The sequence below is a fragment of the Vitis riparia genome, unplaced genomic scaffold (assembly GCF_004353265.1).
Source record: "Vitis riparia cultivar Riparia Gloire de Montpellier isolate 1030 unplaced genomic scaffold, EGFV_Vit.rip_1.0 scaffold355_pilon_pilon, whole genome shotgun sequence".
Classification (NCBI taxonomy): domain Eukaryota; kingdom Viridiplantae; phylum Streptophyta; class Magnoliopsida; order Vitales; family Vitaceae; genus Vitis; species Vitis riparia.
Genome location: NW_023269671.1, coordinates 1 through 23,462, shown reverse-complemented (window position 1 = coordinate 23,462; position 23,462 = coordinate 1). Strand labels below are relative to the sequence as shown.

The window sequence follows — 23,462 nt, the reverse complement described above, 5'->3', positions numbered from 1 at the left end:
CTCCTGTTAATAAAAAAAAACATGGTCCTCCCTGCACAAGGGAATTTCTTAAATGCTTATGACCAGACACTCATAAAACACTTCATTAAAAGCACTTCAAATAGAAAGTGTTTTCTCATAAAATGTTTTTAGAATAATCACCTACTAAGTGTTTCCTCTTAAAACATTATAATTGATATTTCAATATTACAAATGATTTTTCATATTTTTAAAATAATTTCTTAAATTTTTTCAGAAAATACATTTTAGGCTAAAAACGCTTCTTATAATTACTACTAAACGAACTCTTAGAATCCATTTGATAATGATTCTTAGAAGCATTTATAACATTTCTACCACTTCAAATTTTTATCAAAAAAATTGGTTTTTATTACTAAAAGGGCTAAAAACGTTTTTTATAATCACATGGTTAGAAGCAGAATTTCTGAAATCAGCACCAAAACAACCATATAATCGAGATTGAGGGGACGCATAACATGGCCAGAAAGGATTTGGAGCAAGTAACTACATTCAATATGTTCCAGCACATACTCAAATGTGTTCCGAGAAATAAATCTAAAGCAAGTCCCATCTGCTATTAGAATGAGATCAAAAGGGGAGATTTCCCCCCTCCAATCGGAGTCATAAGGGAGGAAATTTGGGGGGTGGAAGCATGAAAGGAAAGAAGAGTTATTTCAAAGGACACGTGCTCATCTGCTAGTTCTTTATCTTCACACACATACAAAGGAGGAAGGTTCAAAAGAGAGGCTGCAAATCAAAGCACCGTACAATTCAGTGGAAAGATTTCTGAAAATAGCAGCCAGAACCCAACAGATATGGCAGCTGACATCCACATCGCAACCAAGTGGTCCGAAAAATCCCAAGGGACTAGATCACAGATCTCATAATGGAGTGCAATAATGAGATCATTGGATGACAAAGGCCATTCATATAAGGTAGTAATAGTGAATAGAGCCATCATAACATAACATGCAAAATAATATGATTAGTATATTGCCCAACAACAGTATTTAACATTTGATGAAAATTTCCCATCTTCCACATATCGCATCCCAACCCTGAGATCACTGAAACACTCTTGTTCAACTACATATTAATATTTATGTGATTATCACCCATTACAACTACTCACCTGATTTACTTGGTATCCTAATGGATACAAATATTGATGAGAATCTTCAAAAATTTCAGGCTGATACATTATTTAAGAAAAAATAAAATAAAATTGTAGGGTTACTGAGTCTAAGTGTGTCAGTTGCAGGAAACCAAAGAAAAAGAAAAAGGAGCAAAAAGGAGAACGCAAAATTTAGTATCATACATTTTGACTATGCAGTAACTCAACCACAGCAGCAACCACTCCTTTTCCCTCTGCCGAAATGTCCAGCCCTGGCTCCTCAATCTTCCTCTTTAGAAGCTTGTCAAGCTCACTGCGCAATTTCTGCAAAGCACCATCACCCAAAATCAAGCCCTGGTTCAATACATTCATATATCTATATATATGCCAAAAACGAATTAAACCAAGAGAGAGAGAGAGAGAGAGAAAACAAGCACAAATTATTTGACTCATAGAAAGCTACGAAAAGAGAAACTCTCAAGGAGCATTACCCGTATCAACTCTAATACACTCTTTGAAGCAGAGAAATGAAGGTAACCCCCAAGCATTTCAATTCCCTCACCGGTTTCGCTTGGAATGAGATTGCCGCCAAAAAGAAGTAGAGAATAATCAGATATGTTTGTTGAATCCCGTACAAAGATGCTGGCAGTTTTGACCTTCTCGCTATAAACCATGTAAGGCAAGGGGAAAAGATGAACACCAGCATTAACAGATGCTGGATGGATGTCAACTTTCCCAACTTCTTTAGTGTAAAATGCTGTTCGCTTTCCTCTTCTTTTGCACTGCAAAACATTTGGGTAGAGCCCAGCACAAAGGATTGCACATACCATCTCCAGATCATTGCTATATTGATTATAGGCCTGCAAGCACATATATTAGTCTACTAATCCTGGAAAAAACCACCTTTTTTAAGATATAAATCAGTTTAGAGGCAATAACTCAGGGAGTATTAGTACAGAAATTTCATCTAGCATGCAATCTAGGGAATTTTTTGCATTGACCACTTGTGATGTAATTAACAGTGCTAAAGATAAATAACATCAGAGGAAACAGGAAGCAATCAGAGCTTAGAACTTACAATAGCACCCTTGGATTTGTCCACAAAGCCAATGTCTGACAGTAGATCTAGAAATTGATTTCTCATACCATCCATCATCTGCAAGGTTATTGGTGATAAGAAATTTTCCCAACAGAAGTCCCTTTCCTTCCCACTGCATTTTGCATCTTTCCATCCTTCAAATGCATTGAGAAGTGCTATGTGATCACTGCATTAAAAGGTGTGGAAAATTTCACCTTATCAACAAAATCAATGTAAATTTTGAAAAGATTCTACAATTCTCAATTCTCAAAGCAGAGAACAGCATGACTTTGTTAAATAACTGAACCTGCAAGAATCGCCAGCAAAGGATCTTTTTGCAGCATTAGCTTCTTCTTTCCTATTTATTGGAAGGACAAATGGGTCACGATGTGCAAGAGCAGCTGCAATTGTTAATGCAGGGTTAAGGCACTGAAAGATGGACCCCATGAGGAGCATCTTTCCAATATTTGGATCCAAAGGTAATTTGCAGAGATGGCGGCCTGTATCCACCCAAAAAAAGGGTAAGATTATAAAGGCATAAAGCTAGAAATCACAAAAATCCAATCTTGCATACCAAGTGGTGTAAGCTCCTCCATATCATCTAGAGCGCCAATTGTTTTAAGAAGTTCAACTGCATTTTGAACAGATAGAGGATCTGGGGGCTGAAGCGCCTTTGACAGAAAAGAACCAATTTTTCCAAGCTGCAAACTTTTGATATTCAGGCATAGCTCTTGCAAAGGTGTCCGGAGAATTTCAGATAACTGAAACTGGAGCATTGCCTCATGTATCATCTTTGGATAAAGTCTATAACAAAATCCAGGCCGCACACGGCCCGCTCGTCCTTGTCTCTGTAAATATTACACCATAAAAATATAGAGAACTTCCAATAAGAAACTAACCAATATGACATCATTAAGTCTAGGGCCAAAAGTCACAGCCATATTTTTGTAACAGAGAGGAGGGAGCTTTCTAGTTAGTCATTGAATTCACATGATATGAAAATGAATACCTGATGAGCTGAAGCCTTGGAAATCCATGATGGTAACAGGCAAGCCAACTTGTTCAGAGCATCGTAACTTGTTTCCTTTGCCTTTCCACAGTCTATGACGTATACAACATCATCTATGGTGATACTACTCTCTGCAATGTTTGTGGCTAGCACAATTTTCCTACAATAGATGCAAAGCAATTTAGAATTGAAAAATAATCTGTTTCAGATGCATCACTAATAGATAGAAGGCTTAGATGAAGGATGCTTGCCTCATGTTGGAGGGTGGTCGATCAAATATTTCCCGTTGATTGATAGTAGGCATTGAACCGTGCAGTGGAAGGACTAAATTCTTACTGGGATCACCAAGACAATCATTTCCTTTAACTTTGTCCAGTAGATTAGAAATGTCATCCCAGCCAGTGAGGAATACAAGAATTGCTCCTTCCCCTTCATAGCGACAAATATGTTCAATTGTTGCTTCAACCTATGAATAACAATTAAGTGGGATCTAAATTACTGTAATTACATAAAGAAGAAAAAGCATTTATGAAGCGACGTGCACTTAGGGATGTCATCATTTGAGACCGTTAGGCCTTGACTAATATGAGTGAACTAACAAATATTAAAATAGTTGACATTGCAAATTAAGATGCGGTGACAGTAATGCCTACTTTAAAGTTGTAAACTAGAAGACTATCCTCCCAGCCTCATTAATATATCAGAACACATCCAGGGAACTTAAATAACAATTTAACAAGTCTCATACCTCACAAGGAAAATGCGTGTAGGGAAGAGTCCACTAAACCTCCCTAAGATTTGGCAAAATTTCAAAGTCCTCTTCGAAAGTTTACACTAGATTGTAAGTATTGCTTTGATTTGGGTTGTGTGGCGGGAAAGAAATGCTAGGATGTATTGAGGATAAGGCAAAGAATTCAGAGGTTTTATGGGATACCATTCACTAGATTAATATGGCATCCAATCCAACCCCGCATGTGTAAGGAACATGGAGAAAAAGACTATATATTTAAACTATGTACAAAATAATTTATATTTTTGGTTATCAAATATATTCTTTGGTACAAAGTCATTCATGAAAAGTTTTTTCTTTAATTACAAACTGATTCCTTTCTATTAAATAAAAGTTCAAGAAAATAAGACATCCTTCCATATCATACAAAATTTGACCAAAAAGAAAGGAAAAAAAAGTTCCACGAATAGAGGCAATACAAGCTGCACAATTGAGAAAGAAACAAAAACAGTCCAAGAACAAATCAAAGATAATTACAATTCTGGCAGGCTAAATTGCCTACCAAAGACACCAAAAGTTTTGCTCCTCTTTTGGCTAAAATGTCCACCACTTGATTCACTATGCAAGGAACATAACTGAAAAAAAGAACACCCAGCTCTATAGCGATATCAAACTAGCAAAGCCACCCCTTAAACCTTCCTTTCTTAGTCTCTCAAGAAACAACAATATCAGCAAAATCTCCTTCCACTACAAGATTGGAAAGGTCTATAGCTTTGACCTGCATAAATTCCTTCAAAAGAACTAGATCTCGACCTCAATAGTGAAAACCTTTCTGCTGGTATCCTCAAGGCTTTTCACTGTTAGCTCATTTTACAAAACTCTTTTAGTTACCCCCTCCCTTTCATTTCTTCACCTTTTTTGGTCTTGCTAACTTAAATCCAAATACAGATTGAGTAAAGAGATAGAGTTGGTTGAAATAAAAACAACTTTACAAAAAGGAACTAACTGAAAACAAACCTAAAGAGGTCAAAGACTAAACGTTTGCATCAAGATAAGAAAGCGAAAAATGCACTTAGACTATAGAAAGCATAAAGAAAAGTTAGTTTCTTAACTTCCTAATCCAAAAGGTTCCAACAAAAGTTCCAAGATGGTGAAGGAGAAAAGAGAGCAAAAAAAACTAGAGATATAGGAGTATCTCATTCTCACCACCCAAAAGAGATTTAGGTATTGAAAATAACAGAGAAAATACCTCTTTTTTATTTTTATTTTTTTGATAAGCAAGAAGAGAAAGTATTTTATATACAAAGCACCTACAAAAAGGCGTGACAATGTACACAATCTATACATTTTTCATGCTAAAAGAAACAAGTAATCAAAAGAAAGGGGGAAGAAACCTAAAAAAAAAAAAAAAAACTCTCCTTACTTTGAGTTAATCCAATCTACAAAGTCTATCATGGTCATGGAATAATCTTCTACATACGATCTGAACCATTTCAAAAAAGTGCTGATAAAAGAGAGTTTAATTGCATGTTCTGGTAGTTCCAAAGCTTCAAATACCCTTCTATTTCTTTCCTGCCACACCGTCCAGAACAAGCACAATGGAGAAGCCCTCCAAACTTTTTCCTCGTTTCTTGCCCACGAAAGTTCCTTGCCAATGTAATAGAGTTCCTTTTATTGTTGATTGCATCACCCATACCACCCAAATAGAGAGAAAATCAATTGCCACAGGATACTTACCTTGGCATAATCCTCCTCATTTTTACATATATAACATTCTATTTGGCATAATCCTTCCCCTCCCTTTAAGCTGATTGATCATCAGAATTCTGCTCACAATGCTTTCCAAAAAAAAAAAAAAAAAAACCACAAGAACCTAAGAATTCCAAACACATTTTGCAAGGAAAGGCTTGCTTCTTCCCTAGAGTAGGGAATGGTAGAACTTAATGGAGAAACTGCCTCCTTTGGTTTCCTTCCACTCCAAACTATCACCCTCCTCTCTTCTAATTGAGAACACTTGGAATTGCTGGAAAAAGGACATCACTCCTTCAAGCTCCCAATCACAAAACTGTCTTGAGAAGCAAGGGCTCCAACAACCTCTTTCCTCATACCACTACTCACAAATCCTTCGTGAAGGCTATCGAGAACAATGACGGAAAAGATTCTTTCAAAGATGAATCACCACACCAGCTATCTTTCCAATATTTTACCCTCCTACCATTGTCTATGGTAAAAAAATATCTAACCTTTATAGAGTCCCACACATTTTTTATAGTTTTCCACACACCCACCACATAACCACCTCTCACTCCCCTAAAGCACCATCCTCCATCTTCTCCCCCGAATTTTTTAATGATAACCCTACTTCAAAAGAGAATCCCTCTTGGTCACGCACCTCCAACACTACTTGCCATTCAACATGGTGATATTTCTAATGCCAAGGCCCTCCCTACTTTTTGTCCAAACAAACTATAGACCACTTAAAAGATGGAGCTTTTTGCAAGCTCTACCCCGCCCCAAAGAAAGTCTTTTGGATTTACTCAACCTTAGACACACTCTTCTTAGGATTACAAATAAAGATATGAAATAAATTGGGGACTAGAAAAAGTGTTTCTAATCAGGGTGAATCTTCTTCCTTGGGAAAGATATCGCATTTTCCACATAGCAAGCCTCTTTTGAAATCCCTCTTCCACCAAGTCTTAGGTCCTTGTTGATTTAAACAAAACACCAAGTGGAAGGCCTAGATAAGTAGAAGGTAGATGCCCCACCTTTCAACCCATAAAAGCAACTAGCACCTCCATATTGTCATCACTCCCAACTGAAATGAGCACTCTCTTCTCCAAATTAATTATCAATCTCGATATTGCCTCGAACCACATGGATGACTAACTCAAATATTCCAATTACTCAACTGGTGTCATAGGACACAAGGGTATCATTAGCATATAGCAGGTGAGTCATATCTAGCCCCTCACCACCTCTATCCCCAACCTTGAATCTCAAGATGAAACCCCCTTCTTTCACCCTCAACAAAATTCAACTAAGCACCCACACGGCCAAAATGAATAAATAAGGAGATGGTGGGCTCCCATTTACAAGCATTGAGGATTTTATTGTAGAAATACACCATCTGATCCATCTCTAGCCAAAACCCATCTTCTCCAAGACGGCCATCAAAAGTTCCTAATTAACATGATCATATGTCTTCTCAATATCCATTTTGCAAATAATGTCACCAATGTCGCTCTCCACCTTTGAGTCAATGGCCTCATTTTCGGTGAGAAGTGCATCCAATATTTGTTCGCCTTCCACATAAACATGTTGATGGTTTGAAACCACTTGTCCTACCACCCATCTTTTCAACAAGTGTCTTCCTAAAAGCAGGTTTTTGCACCATCAACCACAAAAAGACGAGTAAAACAAGAAAAATCAAAGAAGATTTGATCAATAACTTTCTAGAGGCTACAATGGTACCACTTAATACTAGTGTTGGCTCGAATGTCCATAGACCCTCAAAATGACCTTGTGTCATAAACTGTCACTTTCCCTCTAGAACCGTTACAGTCACTTCTCTAAGTAAAGTTGTTAAGCATGCTTTAGAAAATACAATCCTCACTTTTTTGGCTTCTTGCTTGCCTATTTGGGCTCTATTCCTCAAGGATATTCTACATACACCCATACCCACTTCCCTATTAAACCAAGCACTAACCTAACTAACAAGGCCAACTCTCTTTCCTTAACTCCTAACCAAAGAAGTCTCTATAAATTTTCAATTCCAAAAGCTACTTTGAAAACATTGAAAATAAGTGGGAAGTGACAAACACGGTCATATTAATGTTATTCTACCACCAAGAGATAAACATGCTCTCTATCAACCATTTAAGCACGAAAAATCCTTTCTATGTCATGAACCTACAAGGGAAGGACTCTTTGGGTTCTTGCTGGAAGGAGACCTACATGTATCATGGGCTAACAAAAAACTTTATAGTCTAGAAAGGAAGCTAATTTGAACCTGGTCTCGATTTACGATGCTACCCAACAAAGAACCTTCACCTTAATTCATCTTAAACCACGACTTTCTACCCTTATCTAGAGTTTTATAGAGCTAGAAACCTCTCCTTAAAGGTTATTCGGAATCCTTGGAGTGAGTTTACTCTCATAAAAAGCAACTTGGAAAAGGATTTTGACCTGAGACCAATTAAAAAGTAAAGGTTGGATTGTCTTATAATGTTCCCTAAGAGAGAAGAAGATTCAACTGAGCAGATCCTTCATTGTGCCACAACAACAATATTGTGGCACTTGATATTTTCATTGTTCAGCATAGCATGGGTGCTACCTCCTACAATATAAGAGGCCCTTTTAAGTTGGCAGGGACTTTTGTAGATTTTTAAAAAGTGCAAGGCATAATTAAGGCTTAGGCGCAAGATGTAACACAAGGTATACATCTAAGCGAAGTGAAACGTAACCTAGGATGCATATCAATTTTATAAAATATGATCCAAAATCTAATTCAAGCAACAAAAAATTTAAGGTCTTAAATATTTCAAAAAAACACTAAACAGCAAAGTAATCAAATTTCAAGATAAAAGTGTTTAAAAAGAAAAAGTAAAGTAGACAAGGCAAGCCTCTCCAACAAGGCACATGCCTTACCAAGTGAGGTACTATAGCTAAGGAGTGGTTGTGCCTTTGGCCTAGGCGTGAAAAGTTGTCCCATTGTACTTATTTTAGATTATTTGGAAGGAGAGAAACGCCATGTTGTTTAAAAATGCAAAGCATTCAAAAATCATTCTATCAAAAAGTCATTATTATGTTCCTTATGTTGGATTAGTTTGTTTATAAATGGGGATTTAATATCTATATTAGATTTCATTAATTGGTTAGGTGTTACCTAATAAAAGGAGGTGTTTTTTGTTTTTGTCCTCCTTTCCTATGTCATATGGTAACCTTTGTATACCTCTAGTGCACCTTAATCCACCTTTTTTTGTTGTAAATCAATTGTTAGGTTTGGGGACCATCAAAATGCGACATCTACACAACCAGCAAGAAACGGTCCAACTAGGGAAGAGCTTACAAATTCATGGTAGCAACTTAATCAACTATGTTAGGTTGGAGCAAGCTAATATTTTTGGTCCTCTAAATTCCACCATTGGAGGCCAAACAAGGTAAAACATTTAAACTTACCAATGAAGGAATTTGAGAAATCAACTTGCAATTAAGGAGTTCCAGCAAACTCTAGGGGAATTTTTATATGAATAAGGTGAGAATAATGCTAATGAGGAGGTAGCGATGAAACCTCAAGGTGATTGAACCTTAAGTGATGGAGGGCTACTAGAATTCACAGAAGATAAAGTTACATATGAAGACCATGATCTTCCAAATTAACTAGTAAGGCATTCCATGTTAACTCCAAAAGTATCAAAAACCGATTGATGGAGAAAGAATATTTTTAAAACCGGATATTCTTCATATGGGTGGCTTTGTAATGTTATTATTGATGGGGGAGTTGCGAGAATTTTATTTCTAAAAGAAATGGTGACAAAGTTGAACTTGGAAGCTTGCCATTTGTTACTAAGTAGGCCATGGCAATTTGACAATAATATTGTCCACCATGGAGAAAATAATGTTTATGCTTTCTACAAGAATGGACTTAAGGTAGTACTTGCCCTAATGAAAGAATAAATGTTTGCTAACTCTAAGGTGGAACAAGAACAATCTTATGTGAACGTTCAATGCTTTTTAAATGAGTGAAGTTGCCTTTTGTCTTTGGCAAAAGAAGTCGTGGAAGATTAGCTAGATGTTTCTAATGAAGCAAAGGCATTGCTAGAGAATTTTGTAGAAGTATTTGCTATGGAGATGTCGGTACTTTAAAAAAGAAACATTTGATCTAGTACCAAGAGCTAGCCTACCAAACCTTCCACGTTATAAAATGTCTCCAAAAGAACATGAAGAACTTTGCCCTTAAGGCCTAGCTCAAGTGGTAAAGGGATGGGAGGGTTTGTGGGAGGTTCTAAGTTCAAGTCCCAATGGGAACAAAAATTTTGAAAAAAAAAAAGAGAGAGAGAGAGAGAGAGAGAGAGAGAGAGAGAAAACAGAACATGAACTCCAAAGACAAGTGGAAGAACTATTGTAAAAGGAATATATAAGGGAACCAATGAGTTTATGTATAGTTCCAACACTATTAACCTTAAAGAAAGATGGTACGTGGAGAACATGCATTGACAGTCAAGCGATATATTGAAAAACGAAAAAGTATCAGTACCTAATCCCCAGATTAGATGATACATTGGATGTGTTTCATGGAGCAAAGGTATTTTCTAAAATTGATCTCAAAAGTGGCTATAACCAAATTAAGATTTGGGAAGGGATGAGTGGAAACAACCTTTAAAACAAAGCATGGCTTTATGAATGGATTGTGATGCCTTTTGGTTCGACAAATGCACCTGACACATTTATGCCTTTGATGAATCAAGTTCTAAAGCTATCCATTCAAATGAATCAAGTTCTAAAGCCATTCATTCAAATGAATCAAGTTCTAAAGTCATTCATTGGAAAGTTTGTGGTGGTGTGTTTTAGTGATGTACTTATTTATAGCCCATCCAAGGAGCCTCACTTGCAGTATCTAAAGGAAGTATTAGATGTTCTCAAAAGAAAAAAGCTCCATGCCAATCTAAAGAAGTGCAGAATTTTTGCTGATTCTTTGTTGTTTCTAGGATATATAGTTAGGCTGAAGGAATACAAGTTGACGATAGTAAGGTTGAAGCAATTAGAAGCTGGCCAAGACCAAAAACAGTGGGAGAAGTACGCAGCTTTCATGGTCTAGCCTCATTATATAGACGCTTCATCAAGAAATTCAGCACCATAATGGCTCCTATAACCAATTGCATGAAGAAATGGAAACTTCAATAGTCTGAACAAGCTGAAGAGAGCTTTCATAAGGTCAAAGAGATGCTCAACTTAGCCCTATATTAGTGCTACCAGATTGTAAAATGGTCTTTGAAATAGAGTGTGGTGCTTCTAGAATTGGGATTGGAGTTGTTCTAAGTCAAGAAGGCAATCCTATGTCATTTGACAACAAAAATTTGAATGACACAAGAAGAAGAAACATTTTTGAAAAAAAATTATATTCTACTTACTTGCAACGTTTCACATTTGTGATGAAGAACAAGTCTAGAGCAAGAAAACAAATTGAAAATGTATTTAGTCGAAGAAGTTTATTGTTGACTACAATGGTTGTTACTGTTAAGGGTTTTGACTCCTTCAAAGATTTTTATCCTAATGACCCTTTCTTTAGTTCAATTTGCAATGATTGAAACAATAGGCAACTATGAAAGTATTTATTGCATGATGGTTTCTTATTCAAAGGAAACGAACTTTGTGTTCCAAATTGCTCTTTGAGGGAAAAGACCATCTAAGACATGCATGGTGGAGGCTTAAGTGGACATTTAGGGAAAGATAAGACATATGATTGAACAAAAGTCATTTTCACCAAAAATGAGGAGGGATGTGTAAATTTTTTTAAAAGGAGTCAAACATGCCAAAAATTAAATAAAAAAAAAATTAAAAAAAAAAGGGTTCAGAATACAGGTTTGTATACTCTGACACGAAATATGGGATGAAAAATAATAAGTTTTATCTATTAGATTAACTATACACACAGTTTATATAGGAGATTACAAGAGAAGAAATAGGAAACAAGAGACATAATAGGAAACTAACTTATTCCTAAATCATAAAACCATATATTTACAGAAATAGGAAACTAATAAAACTATCTATTTACATAAATAGGAAAATAATTCTCCTATTCTATTTACAACTCAACATACTCCACTACTAGTTCCTACAACTCATTGGGAAGATGTAAGCATGGACTTTGAGGTAGGCTACCTAGAAGTCAACGGGGAAGGATTCCATCTTTGTAGTGGATGGCAAATTTTCAAAAAATGGCACATTTCATTTGTTGCAAATTATGTTTGCATCTAATATAGAAAATCTTTATGTTCTTGTGCGATTGCATGGGATTCCAAAATCAATCACATCAAATAGAAACTCCCAAGTTTTTTTTTCATTTTTGGAGAACTTTATAAAAGACAATTGGAACTAGGTTGCAATATAGTACTTCTTATCATCCTCAATGTACAAATAAATTGAGGTCGTCAACAGAAGTTTGGGAGATTTATTGATGGTTAGAGAAAATCTTAAGCAATAGGAAGTTGTTGCTAAAGCAAATTTTTCCTATAACCATTCCAAGAATTGAGCTACAAGAAAAAGTCATCCTGAAATTTTTTATGGGAGGCAGCCAATGCATCTTTATGATTTAGCTCTTTTACTAGAACTGGGAAGAAATAGCTTAAAGGGTGAAAACATAACTAGTTGACTTAAAGAAAGAACTGCATGAGGAAATCAAGTTGAAGATTGAGTCGTCGAATGCAAAGTATAAGAAATATGTGCAAAAGAGGTGAAACCAAAGCTTCTAAGAAGGCAACATGGTGATGGTGCACCTACATAAGTAAAGATTTCCAGTTGGGTCTTATTCTCAACTAAGCAAAAGAAAGATAGGACCCCACATAATCATTAAGAAGATTGCAGAGAATGCTTACATAGTTGATATGCCAAAACAAATGGGAATTGATTCAACATTCAATATTTCAAATCTATATCTATGCACCGATGAGAAAGTAAAAGAAGTCTCAAGCAACACCAAAGTTAAGGACAAGCTTCTTTTAAGGAGGAGAGAATGTAGTTATTGTTAGAAAATTAATAGCAAGTTTGAACAGTCAAAGATTTGAGGTGACTAATTAAATCCTATGAACCATAAGAAAGTATTTGAGGGCTAGCATTATAAAAGGGAAGAAACTTCATTGTAAAAACTTTTAATTTTCCAAAAAATATATATATACTAATTATCCAGAATGTTCTGGTTTCAGTTTATGTAAAGGTCCTCTCTCAGATTTCTCCTTCAAGAAATGTTGGCTTTGACAATGTTTGGAGTAACTTGGTTCAAGTCTACTATGATAGCAACTATATCAGTTTTTTTATTTTTATCACTATCAAAAAAGAAAAGAAAAGAAAGCAGCAATAACCATCAAAATTAATACAAGGTTCTACCAGTCATCTAGCCTAGATCTGGGGAAACAAAGGGTATGAACTGCAAAAGGTAATTGAGACCATCTCATCTTTTACTTCTATCCACCAAAAAGCCCTTTATGATGTTAACTCCTTCACTTTCAACATCACTCTGCTCAAGACAAAACTAAGGTAAAAGAGGTGGCTCAAATAGACTGGAAGCCAATGAGCATCCATGACTCCAATATCTCCATCTTAGTCCAAATCCTTTCCTTTCTAAAGCTTAGTTCAAAAATTCACACACTAGATGTCATAATCTTTTCCAAAAACAATATTAAAGACTACCTCTTCTTCCTTTAAACGTCATATGTAACCTACCACTTTATTGGCCACTAAAATTGCATTTAGAATACAAATGCTCCTGAGAAAGATGAATGCTCGTGTAAATCCCCACTTAAGTGCACTAGTAACACTTATATCTATGATTTTTCTTCTTTTTCTTTTTTTTATGAGAACAACAATGTGATATATTGAATTAGGAATTAAGAAATACAATATAAGGATGCGGAATCCTCCCACAAACAAAAGCTAAACATAAGGAATAACAAAAGCAACAAGCAATAAGGTAATTACAAAAAGCAACCTCTCCTTACTAACCCACACCCTTGGTACTACACACCTCTCCTTATATTTATGATCTTTTTTTTTTTTTTTTTGATAAGTAAACAAGATATGCATTAGAAAAGGCTAAACGCCACAAAGCATACAGGGAGTATACAAGACGGCAAAAGCCTCAAAAAGAGAAAAAGGACCAAAGAGAACTACCTCCCCTTAAGTGGAAGCTATCCACTCCAAAAAACCTATAAGGGAGAAAGACTCCTCACCTAAATACACTTTAGCCCAACTCCACAAGTTACAGACAAAAGAATTCTTTAATTTCTGAATATTCAACTCACCCCCCCTAAAGGCTAACCTATTCCTCTCCTTCCAAACCGTCCAAAAAATACATAACGGAATAGATTTCCAAATCTTTTTCCTTTTCTTCCCTACAAAAGAGCCCCTCCAAGAGATTAGAGTCTCCTTTACAGTTTCTGGGAGGACCCACTTAACATCTATCAACCCAAAAATAATATCCCATAAGGCTCTAGTCACTATACAGTGTAAAAGAATATGATTTACATTCTCTTCTTCACAACCACACAAAAAGCAACAATTTGGGAGTTGCACCCCTCTTATCTGTAGTCTATCCAGAGTAAGCACCTTCCTCCACGTAGCCTCCCAAGCAAAAAAGCAGACTTTAGTTGGCACCCTATCCACCCATATTCTCCTTGCGGGAAATATTGTGGCATTAGGCTTGTCTAGCAGCCTGTAAGCTTCTTTGACTCTGAACAGACCTTTTCTTCCCTGCCTCCACATAACTGAATCATCCTCCAGGGAGGGCCTATGACCCCTCAAAGTATGAAGCAGCTCCCCCAACCATATCCAACTCCCAATCATTGAAGTCCCTCACAAAAACAAGATGCCAATCTCCTTGGCCCGAATCCTGATCCCACATTTCCTCAGTCGTAGCATCCCTGTGCACGGCAAGGACAAAGAGATGATTGAAGCATTGGGACAACGGAATGTCAGTGCACCAACTATCTTTCCAAAATTTGATTTTGGAACCCTTCCCAACTATAAAAGCCAAATTTTCCCAGCACCAATCCGCTTCTTTCATAATCTCCTTCCAGACCCCTACTCCAGCCGCCCCACTAGCCCTCTTTGGCCTCCAACCATAATCCTCTTGCCCATATTTCGAAATGATCACTTGTTTCCAAATATTATCCTTTTCACAAGCAAACCTCCAAATCCACTTGCCCAGCAAGGCTCTATTCAGAGTGGCTATTCTCCTTAATCCTAGCCCTCCCTTGTGTTTTTCTGTACAGACCACATCCCATTTAACTAAGTGAACTTTTCCCTCCAAGTTTCCTCCCCCTCATAGGAAATCTCTTTGGGTTTTCTCCACTCTTTTAGCAACAGACTTCGGCATTCGGAAAATAGACATTTGGTAAATTGGCATGCTAGCCAAGGTACTTTTTATGAGAGTGATCCTCCCCCCTTTGGAGATGTACTGTCTTTTCCAAAGCGCAAGTCTCCTCCTGACCCTCTCTTCCACTCCATCCCACATAGAAGTAGCCCTATTGGGGACCCCTAAGGGAAGCCCAAATAATGAGAGGGCAGAGACCCCACCCTGCACCCTAACTCAGCTACCAACTCAAGAATTTCCTCCACTTCTCCAATTGGAATGATTTCGCTTTTGGCTAGATTAATTCGAAGACCCGAAGCCGCTTCAAACCAAAAGAGAATCCAGCTTAGGTGAGAAACTTGCTCTTTGCTTGCCTCACAAAACACAACTGTGTTATCATCAAAAAATAGGTGGGATATATTCAAGAGGTTCTACTACCACCCCGAATGTTGCATCCTGAAAGATACCCCCCCTCCACCGCTCTCCAGATAAGGACGTCCAGAACTTCCATTCCCATAACAAAGAGGTAAGGGGATAGAGGATCCCCTTGACGAAGCCCTCTAGTGCTAGGGAAGAACCCAGCTGGCACTCCATTGACAAGAATAGAGAATTTAGCAGAGGACACGCAGCTCCACATCCATCCCACCCACTTGGTCCCAAAGCCCATTTTTGAAGGACTTTCATTAAGAAATTCCAATTGATACTGTCATAAGCTTTTTCTATATCCAATTTGCAAATAAGGCCCTTTTCTTTTCTCTTCTGCCACGAATCTATCACCTCATTAGCAATTAAAGACGCATCCAAAATTTGTCTTCCCATTGCAAAGGCATTCTGAGCAATAGAGACCACCTTACCAATCACTTTTTAAGCCTATTAGCTAAGACTTTAGCCAAGAGTTTATAGAGCCCCCCAACAGGCTGATAGGTCTAAAGTCTCCAAGATCCTCAGCCCCACTTTTCTTAGGTATCAACACCAGGAAAGTGTTGTTAAGGCTCCTGACAAAGGAATTATACTCATGAAATTCTTTAAACATCTCCATGATCTCCTCTTTGGCAAAATCCTAAGCATTTTGCCAAAATGCTACAGTAAAACCATCCGGGCCAGGGGCTTTATCCCCATTCATCTCCATCAGCGCCGAGTGAATCTCAATCTCTGCAAATGGGATTTCCAGACTCTCTGCTTCTTGCTGGCTGATGCAACCCACTTGAACTCTACCAATATCTGCCTGCCAACCCATATCTTCAGAAAGCAACTGCTGAAACGAATTCACAACTCCTTCTCTCACCTCCTGCTCCTCTACTAGCCACTCCCATTAACCTTAATTCTGTCCATAGCGTTGTTTCTTCGATGAGCACTAGCCATTCTATGGAAGAACCCCGTATTTCTATCCCCCTCCCTTAACCAAATCTCCCTTGAGTGCTGTCTCCAATGTGCTTCCTCCAACAGGACCCATTTCTTAAAGGAATCTTTAGCTTCCTTTTTTAATTCAGCTTCCTCCACAGTCAAGATTCTCTCACTTTCCACCCGATCCCAAAAATCTACTTGTTGTAAGGCTGAATCTTTATTAGTTTCCAGCCTCCCAAAAACCTCTTTGTTCCACACTTTCAGCTTTTTTTTAATTTCTTTCATTTTAACAGCCAGTCTATAGCTAGCGCTGCCCCTGACTTCAATTCCCTGCCACTAGGTTCTAACAATATCATTAAACCTCTCAACCTTAAGCCACATATTTTCGAATCTAAACGGGGTTGGGCCTCTTCTTATTCCACCCCCCTCTAACACAATTGGAAAATGATCTGAAATTGGCCGAGACAACCTGCCCTGAGTGACTCCACTAAACTGATCTAACCAGCTAGGGGAAACTAAAAATCTGTCTAGTCTCGCCCACGCCTGATTATTGAGCCCCCCATTCCATGTGAACTCTCCCCCCTGAAGGGGCAGGTCCACCAGCTCTAGATCATTCACAGTCTCTGCAAATCTCCGCATGGCTGAGTTGATTCTTCTTTGGCTGCTCCTTTCTTGCTGAAACAGAGTGATATTAAAATCCCCACCGAGACACCAGGGATCATCCCAAAGGCCTCTTATTGCCCCAAGTTCTTCCCACATACCCTCCCTTTCCACTTAGGTAAAGGACCATACACTCCCGTAAAAACCCAAGTAGCCCCATTTTCTGTGGTCTTGAATCTACAAGACAAAGAAAACTGACCCTCCTCCCAATCCAAGATATCCAAAACCCGCTTGTCCCAACATATCAAAATGCCACCCGCAGCCCCCTCCGCATTCAGGGCTCTCCAATCTATGAATCTCCCCGAACCCAGACTTCTCACAATACCTCCGACATCTCCTGAATCTTGGTTTCCTGAATACACAAAAGATCCACCCTCTGTTTCCTTATATAGTTCTTAATAATTTTCCTCTTAGAGCTGTCATTAGCTCCCCTCACATTCCAGCTTATAATCTTCAGCTTCATTGGGCAACTATCAACTGATTCCCTTTGCCCTGAGAAGGACCTTTCTGCTTAATCCCCCCCTCGTAATTGATAGAACATTCCAGCCTCTTTAGTTCCCTTTCAAACTTGGACCTTTCCAAAAGTTCTTTGCTATGAATCTTTTCCCGCCTCTTTCTGATTTTAGCCAGAAAGTTCAATATCTCCTTTTCAAGCCCCTCCGTAGAGAATCCCAAAAATTGGCTAAATTTTGCTTGACTACATTCCTCCATAGATCCTCTTTCTCATTTTCGGTATCTTGAGAACCAGAGACACCAGTGTTCTCCTCCTTGCCCCTAACCTTGTCTCTGTTTTTGTTGTCCTCTCCCAACTTCCAGGATTCATTTTCATTCTCAACGTTCCCCTCATAAACTGTTAACCAAGTTGACATGTCCCCCTTAATTCATCCTCAATTCCCCCTGGGCGATCGAAAGACTCCCCCTCCGGAGCCCGATCAGAATTAGAAAAGAGAAGAAGAGGTGCTCCCATAACCCGTTGTCCTTTAGAATGGGAAATCGAGACATACCTTTTAGCTTCCTCTTCCAGCGCTCGATCAATCTTTGACAAACCATCATCCCTCTATTCCCTTCTAAGCTCCTCTGGCACCCAGTTCGTCAAAGGATCTTCTGAAATGGGTCCTTTTCTGGATCTAAAACGGCCCAAAAATCCAACCTTCTCTAGGGGAACAGTTGGGCCCTCCCTTACCAGGCCTTCCATCTCAACTTCATGATGGCAGCCCAGATCAGCAGCCCAATTACTAGATGATGGGCCTGCCTCTGAATCACCAACCACCTTTGACTTATTTTTTAACTTTCGGCCCAAAGGCCCGTCTATTTTGGACAGCCCACCCTCCTTCTCCAATTCATCAAGGCCCATATTTGGGTCACATGCGTTCGACCCAGCCACTCTACCATTTGAACAGACCCCATCCCGGGTCACCGGACCATGGGTCTGGTTCCCGAGCCCTAGACCCAGCCCATTTTCCTGCAAAACACTCCCATCATCTGGCAGTTGCAGTTCCTCGATTCCCGCGACTACCAGATCCTTCCCCACGCGCTTCTCCGCGCGTGAATACGAATCACCCCTGACCTCAGTTCTCCTTCTATTATCCGACACAGAGGAGAGCCGTCTCACCACCGGCCTAATCTCCCACCACAATGCCACAGTGTATACCTCTTCCTCTACCTCAATTTCTAAACATACTCGGTCTAAATCTCCTCTTATTTTAACCAATATTCTAGCCCATTGAATCTCCCCCATCGACCTTGTGGGCTCGTCAATATCTACAAATCCCCCACATTCCTCCCCTATTTTCTTCAGAACCCCCGGGCTCCATAGCGAAATTGGAAGGCCAAAGATTCTAACCCAAGCTTCCTGTTCCATCTCCTCCTCTACCCGACATCCCATCTTTGGATTCCAAAGATCCAACCCTAAATGGGCTCCTCCATCAGTCTGCTCCCCGAGGAGACCACACGGTGTGCCTCACTTAGGTTTTCAAACTCCAACAAAGCCTTACCTCGTTCAACTTGGCCAGCCCTAGCATGCCTTTTAGGCCCCAAGACTTCGACCAGAGACTTCCCAACCTCTCCAAGTCATCTTCTTCCTTTTTGTGGACCATCTCGCGACAAGGCAGTGCTCCAGCTTCTGTAGATTGCCAGCAATCTCCCTCCTTAGTGACCTTCATCTTGGTTGCGTTTAAGCCATCCCGATTTGTTCTCATGACTGCTTCTACATATGATTTCGCCGGAGTAATTTTTCCGACAGTCCTACCTCCTACAGATCTGTTCTTCTACCAGCCATCTCTTCCATTTGACGTACCATCTCCGCCATAGCCGTCCATCCTCTTTTGTCCCTCCTACCTCTCGGTAAGAAGATGCAAAACCATTTCGTTCCAGATCCACAACCCCCCAACCTTAAGAAACCACCCGCTCTGTTGAAACCCCGAACCAATGTATACAGTTTGCCTCTTTCTTTCCACTCCTTTTCCCATCTTCCTTCTTTCTCGTCTCGTATGCAGTGGATTAATCCCCCTTAAAGAGCCCTAAGCTTTCCAGCCCTAATCGAACCCATGTCGAGACCCCCCTCTTCTTCTCCACGATGTGAATCTGGCTTTCCCTTTCCTAACCTCCAGGGCAAGCTCGAAGGTCTTGGATTCCACCGTGAAGCTTCGCGTTCGACTCGCCTCGCCGTTCTCATCGTCGTCGCCGTCGCACGCGCTCTCAATGATAAGACAAAAATTAGACATTCTAGTGGTTTGACTCTTCTTAGGACGCATATTTCTAAATCCTATCTAGAAAAGAGTATTGCAGATTTAAAATTTTTTGCTTGATTATATATTTTAAATTAAAATGATTCGAAAAATTCTCTATTCACATTTTATATTCTTTCCAATTATGAGAAATTACATTTAAAATAGAATTCAACTAAATTATAAAAATGAGTTTTTTATATACAATGTTTGAAGAAAAAAAAACAACGTTTCTTCCAAATTGAACCTTAAGAGAAAAGAAATTCTTACAAAATATATGTTTATTGAATTACAAGTTTTATAAATTAAGTGTCAAGGTTAAATTGGTCTTTTATTATTTTTAAATTGATCTAAAGGGTAAAATAGGTATTTTAAGTAAATTCTCAAAGGGATGAGAGATTGTCATAAAAATAAAAAAAATGAAATCCAAGGGCATATTAAGGTCCCATTTGTCAAGGTCCCTAAAAATTACTAAACCTTGAAGAAATTTATTGTGTTTTTCTCTTTATATAACTATGCATCCATATAGTGTAAAATATACCTCAAGAGCCTAAGGATCATTATATGTGTTTTAACCTCTAAGAAAACATTTAAGGGACTTACTGAAGACAATGCTAACAAAATCAGTCAAGGGGAATCAATTTATCATGTGCTTCTTCATTGTACAAATCAAGGGTCTTATGACAATAGCTTTTTTCTTCTTTATTTGGAGTAGTTTGAGTACTTCCTTCGATAGTCAAACAAACTCTTTTAAGTTTGCATGGCTCCTTCATAGGTAGTAAATGAAAAAAGTTTTAAGAGGCTGCTCTCCCATGCATATTTTGGATTTTTTGGAAGAAAAGAAACCGATGAGTGTTTGAAAATGTTGAGATGTCAGATCAAAGGTTGAAATGTTTATTTCCAAGTAACCTCTTAGCATGGGTGGGATGTATATAAAGGGGGGGTTCAATCCCTTATATTGATTTTGTAGATTAGTTAAGATCTTGTTGAGAGAGAGAGAGAGAGAGAGAGAGTGTTAATTTTTTGTGTTTGCTCTTGTGTGGCTTTGCCTTTTTGTGCCCATTGTATACCTATGTACTCTAGTGCACTTTAGTGTACTTTTTTTTTCCATAAATATACATATGTTTTAGCCTATCTAAACGAAAAAAAAATGCTAACAAACTCAGCAACACCAAATAATTGAATGTGCATATGTGCCACCCACATGTACGACAAACCAAGATAATAGGTGTCATCAACCTTCAACAAGTGCAATTAATGGAGTTCATAAGTACAATGCCCAAAAAACCTTAGTAAAGTTACACAAATCACCAAGGAAACCTTAGATATTGTCTACTCTGAGCCTAAAGGGCCTCATAGCTTTATATAGTGCTAGAAACATTTTCTCCTATCCGATGTGGGTTATCACAATTACTTCTCATGCAAACACAACGCCTTCATTGTGTCCCGTAGGATTGCAAGGTCAAACAAATAAACCAACCTTATGGGTCAAACAAATTCCCAACCTAGAGCTAGGATCAACTTTAATACAATTTATAACGACCTGTACCTAACCATGTAGATATTGTCTGTTGGGCCCAAAGGACCAACATAGCTTGAAAACATGTCTACATAATTAAGAGGAGCACATACATATATAGCACCAAAAGCTTTTTCACCTATTCAATATGAGATATCACAATCACCTCTCATGTAAACACAATATTTTCATTATGTCCCACAAGATTATAAGGCCAAATAGACAAACCCTTTGCAAGGTCAAATAAATTCTCATACTGGAGTCGTGAATCGACTTTAATACCATTTGTGAGGACCTACTATCTCTCATATAGATATTGTTTGCTCTAAGCCCAAGGGGCACTCACAGCTTTAAAACGCATCTACACCATAATTGTTAAATTGTAAAATGTATCGTATATCGTTTTTCGATTTTTCTTACCTTATATCGTATCATTTCGTGTATTGTAAGTTTATTTAGTGAAAAATAAATAGAAAATATATATATATATATATATATATATATATGTGTGTGTGTGTGTGTGTGTGTGTGTGTGTGTGTATCTATTAAAAGTATGAAGTATAGGGTAATATATAACCAATTTTATGAAAGATAGTAGGATCTAAAGAGTTAAGTTATATCATATCATATGAAAACATTGAATATTAAAGTTTTGAGAAGTTTAAATTAACAAAATATGATTTCAATATACAAATTCATCACATCTTTGATTTTAAGCTATAAAGAAAATTATTCACTAATCAGCATCATTTTCACTATCAACATTCAAACAATTCAAATGAAAAAAAAATTAATATCATTGTAAAACATAACTTCACTTCTAATATAGCATTTGATAACAAGAATATAGTTTTTCATTTAAGATTATTTTACCTAATTCTCCTTTTTACAATCAATTTATAATTTTTTAGAATATTTTAAACAATTAATATAATGAATTCTTTTAACAAAAAAAATAATTTGATTTAAAAAAATATATAGAAAATAGTTGAAGATGTATGAATTGTTGTATTGTAATATCACGTATCCGATCGTGTATCATATATGTATTGTAAGAAACGCTTTAAAGCAAGATACAGATTGCGATACATATTAATTTCCATAAAAAAAAACGTATTTTATCGTGTGTTGTAAGTTTTTAACAACTATGGTCTACATAGCTATGAAGAACTCATGCACATATAGTGTTAGGAACTTTTACCCTATTGGATGTGGGAAACCAAAACCCTAAAGATTGTTTGCATTGTGATTTAAAAAGGATCATCCAACTAAATGACCTACAAATCCCTCCAAACCAATACTGGAGAAAAACATTCTATAAATATCACCACCACCTTCGATGACATAAAATAAATTTGGATTTTCAATAAATTAGAATTTATTAAAACATGCTCCAATATGGGAAATGTAGCATTCTTTCAAGGAGTTAAAGCACCCTCAACCATTTTTTTCCCCTAGGTCAAAAATTCTTAAGTTTAAAATCAGTGGGTTGGTTCCAAGCAGAAGTCCTACATGTGTTAGCAGTTAATGCTGAAAATGTCCCAAGAAAAATTTTTGATGATGCCATTCTGTTTGCCTTGGGAGCATTCATCAAAGAGAGGCTTAAGACAACCCATTAGAAGGGTTTTCACTCTACACTCACCTTTCCAACCATTCTGTCATAACAACAAAGTGCACCCAGGTCCATTCATTCTAAGAACAGAAAAGCTTTCTTCCAACCATCTAGTCTTCTAGAAATCCTTCATGAAAACACAACCTGAAAATGAGAAGCTCCAGATTTCCACTATGTAAAGGGGCCAATCAGGTCTTGGCAACCTAAAAGAGAAGAATGTGATTAACATCAATACCAGAAAGGGCGCTCTTATTCAGGTTTATCTTCAGATATGACACCCATGGAAAAGGTAAAAGAAAGAACCCAACTACCATAGCTCACTACCACCCACACCACTCGGATCTCTTCAGGTTTGAATGATTACACTGGATTTGGAGGCTTCTTGATTTAAGTGGTCACAAGAAAAAAAAACCAAACAAGACATAGGCAGGTAACTGGACTGTGGTCCAATCCTAATAACACTATTGTAAGGCACACACGGCACATGAATGGACAAATCAAAATCACCTATCAAAAATAAAATAAAAAATTAAATGGACAAATCAAAATTAATCATGACCACATGTCCATGTTTCAGTTAACAATTTGACGTTGAATTTTCC

At 37.8% G+C, this 23,462-nt stretch overlaps 1 protein-coding gene across 1 annotated transcript; it reads right to left on the bottom strand.

Moving 5' to 3' along the window:
- Nucleotides 1–965: 965 nt before the first annotated feature.
- On the bottom strand, nucleotides 966–23,330 carry LOC117909790 (DExH-box ATP-dependent RNA helicase DExH1-like). Its single transcript, XM_034823840.1, has 8 exons — nucleotides 22,891–23,330; nucleotides 3,453–3,667; nucleotides 3,202–3,361; nucleotides 2,767–3,040; nucleotides 2,500–2,692; nucleotides 2,193–2,379; nucleotides 1,606–1,974; nucleotides 966–1,438 (listed from the first exon to the last, which is right to left on the bottom strand). Exons 1-8 carry the CDS (start codon nucleotides 22,933–22,935, stop codon nucleotides 1,313–1,315), a joined length of 1,569 nt encoding a protein of 522 aa, XP_034679731.1. The 5' UTR covers nucleotides 22,936–23,330; the 3' UTR covers nucleotides 966–1,312.
- Between the last annotated feature and the right edge of the window lie 132 nt (nucleotides 23,331–23,462).

What these genes read in the sequence shown, in the direction of transcription:
- LOC117909790 (XM_034823840.1), bottom strand. Translation starts at nt 22,935, where the DNA reads ATGGACCTGGGTGCACTTTGTTGTTATGACAGAATGGTTGGAAAG. An exon ending in ATGACAGAATGGTTGGAAAG is followed by an intron (nt 3,668 to 22,890) that starts GTGAGTGTAGAG and finishes TGTTATTCATAG; the next exon opens with GTTGAAGCAACAATTGAACA. An exon ending in TTTGCTGGCGATTCTTGCAG is followed by an intron (nt 2,380 to 2,499) that starts GTTCAGTTATTT and finishes CTTTTAATGCAG; the next exon opens with TGATCACATAGCACTTCTCA.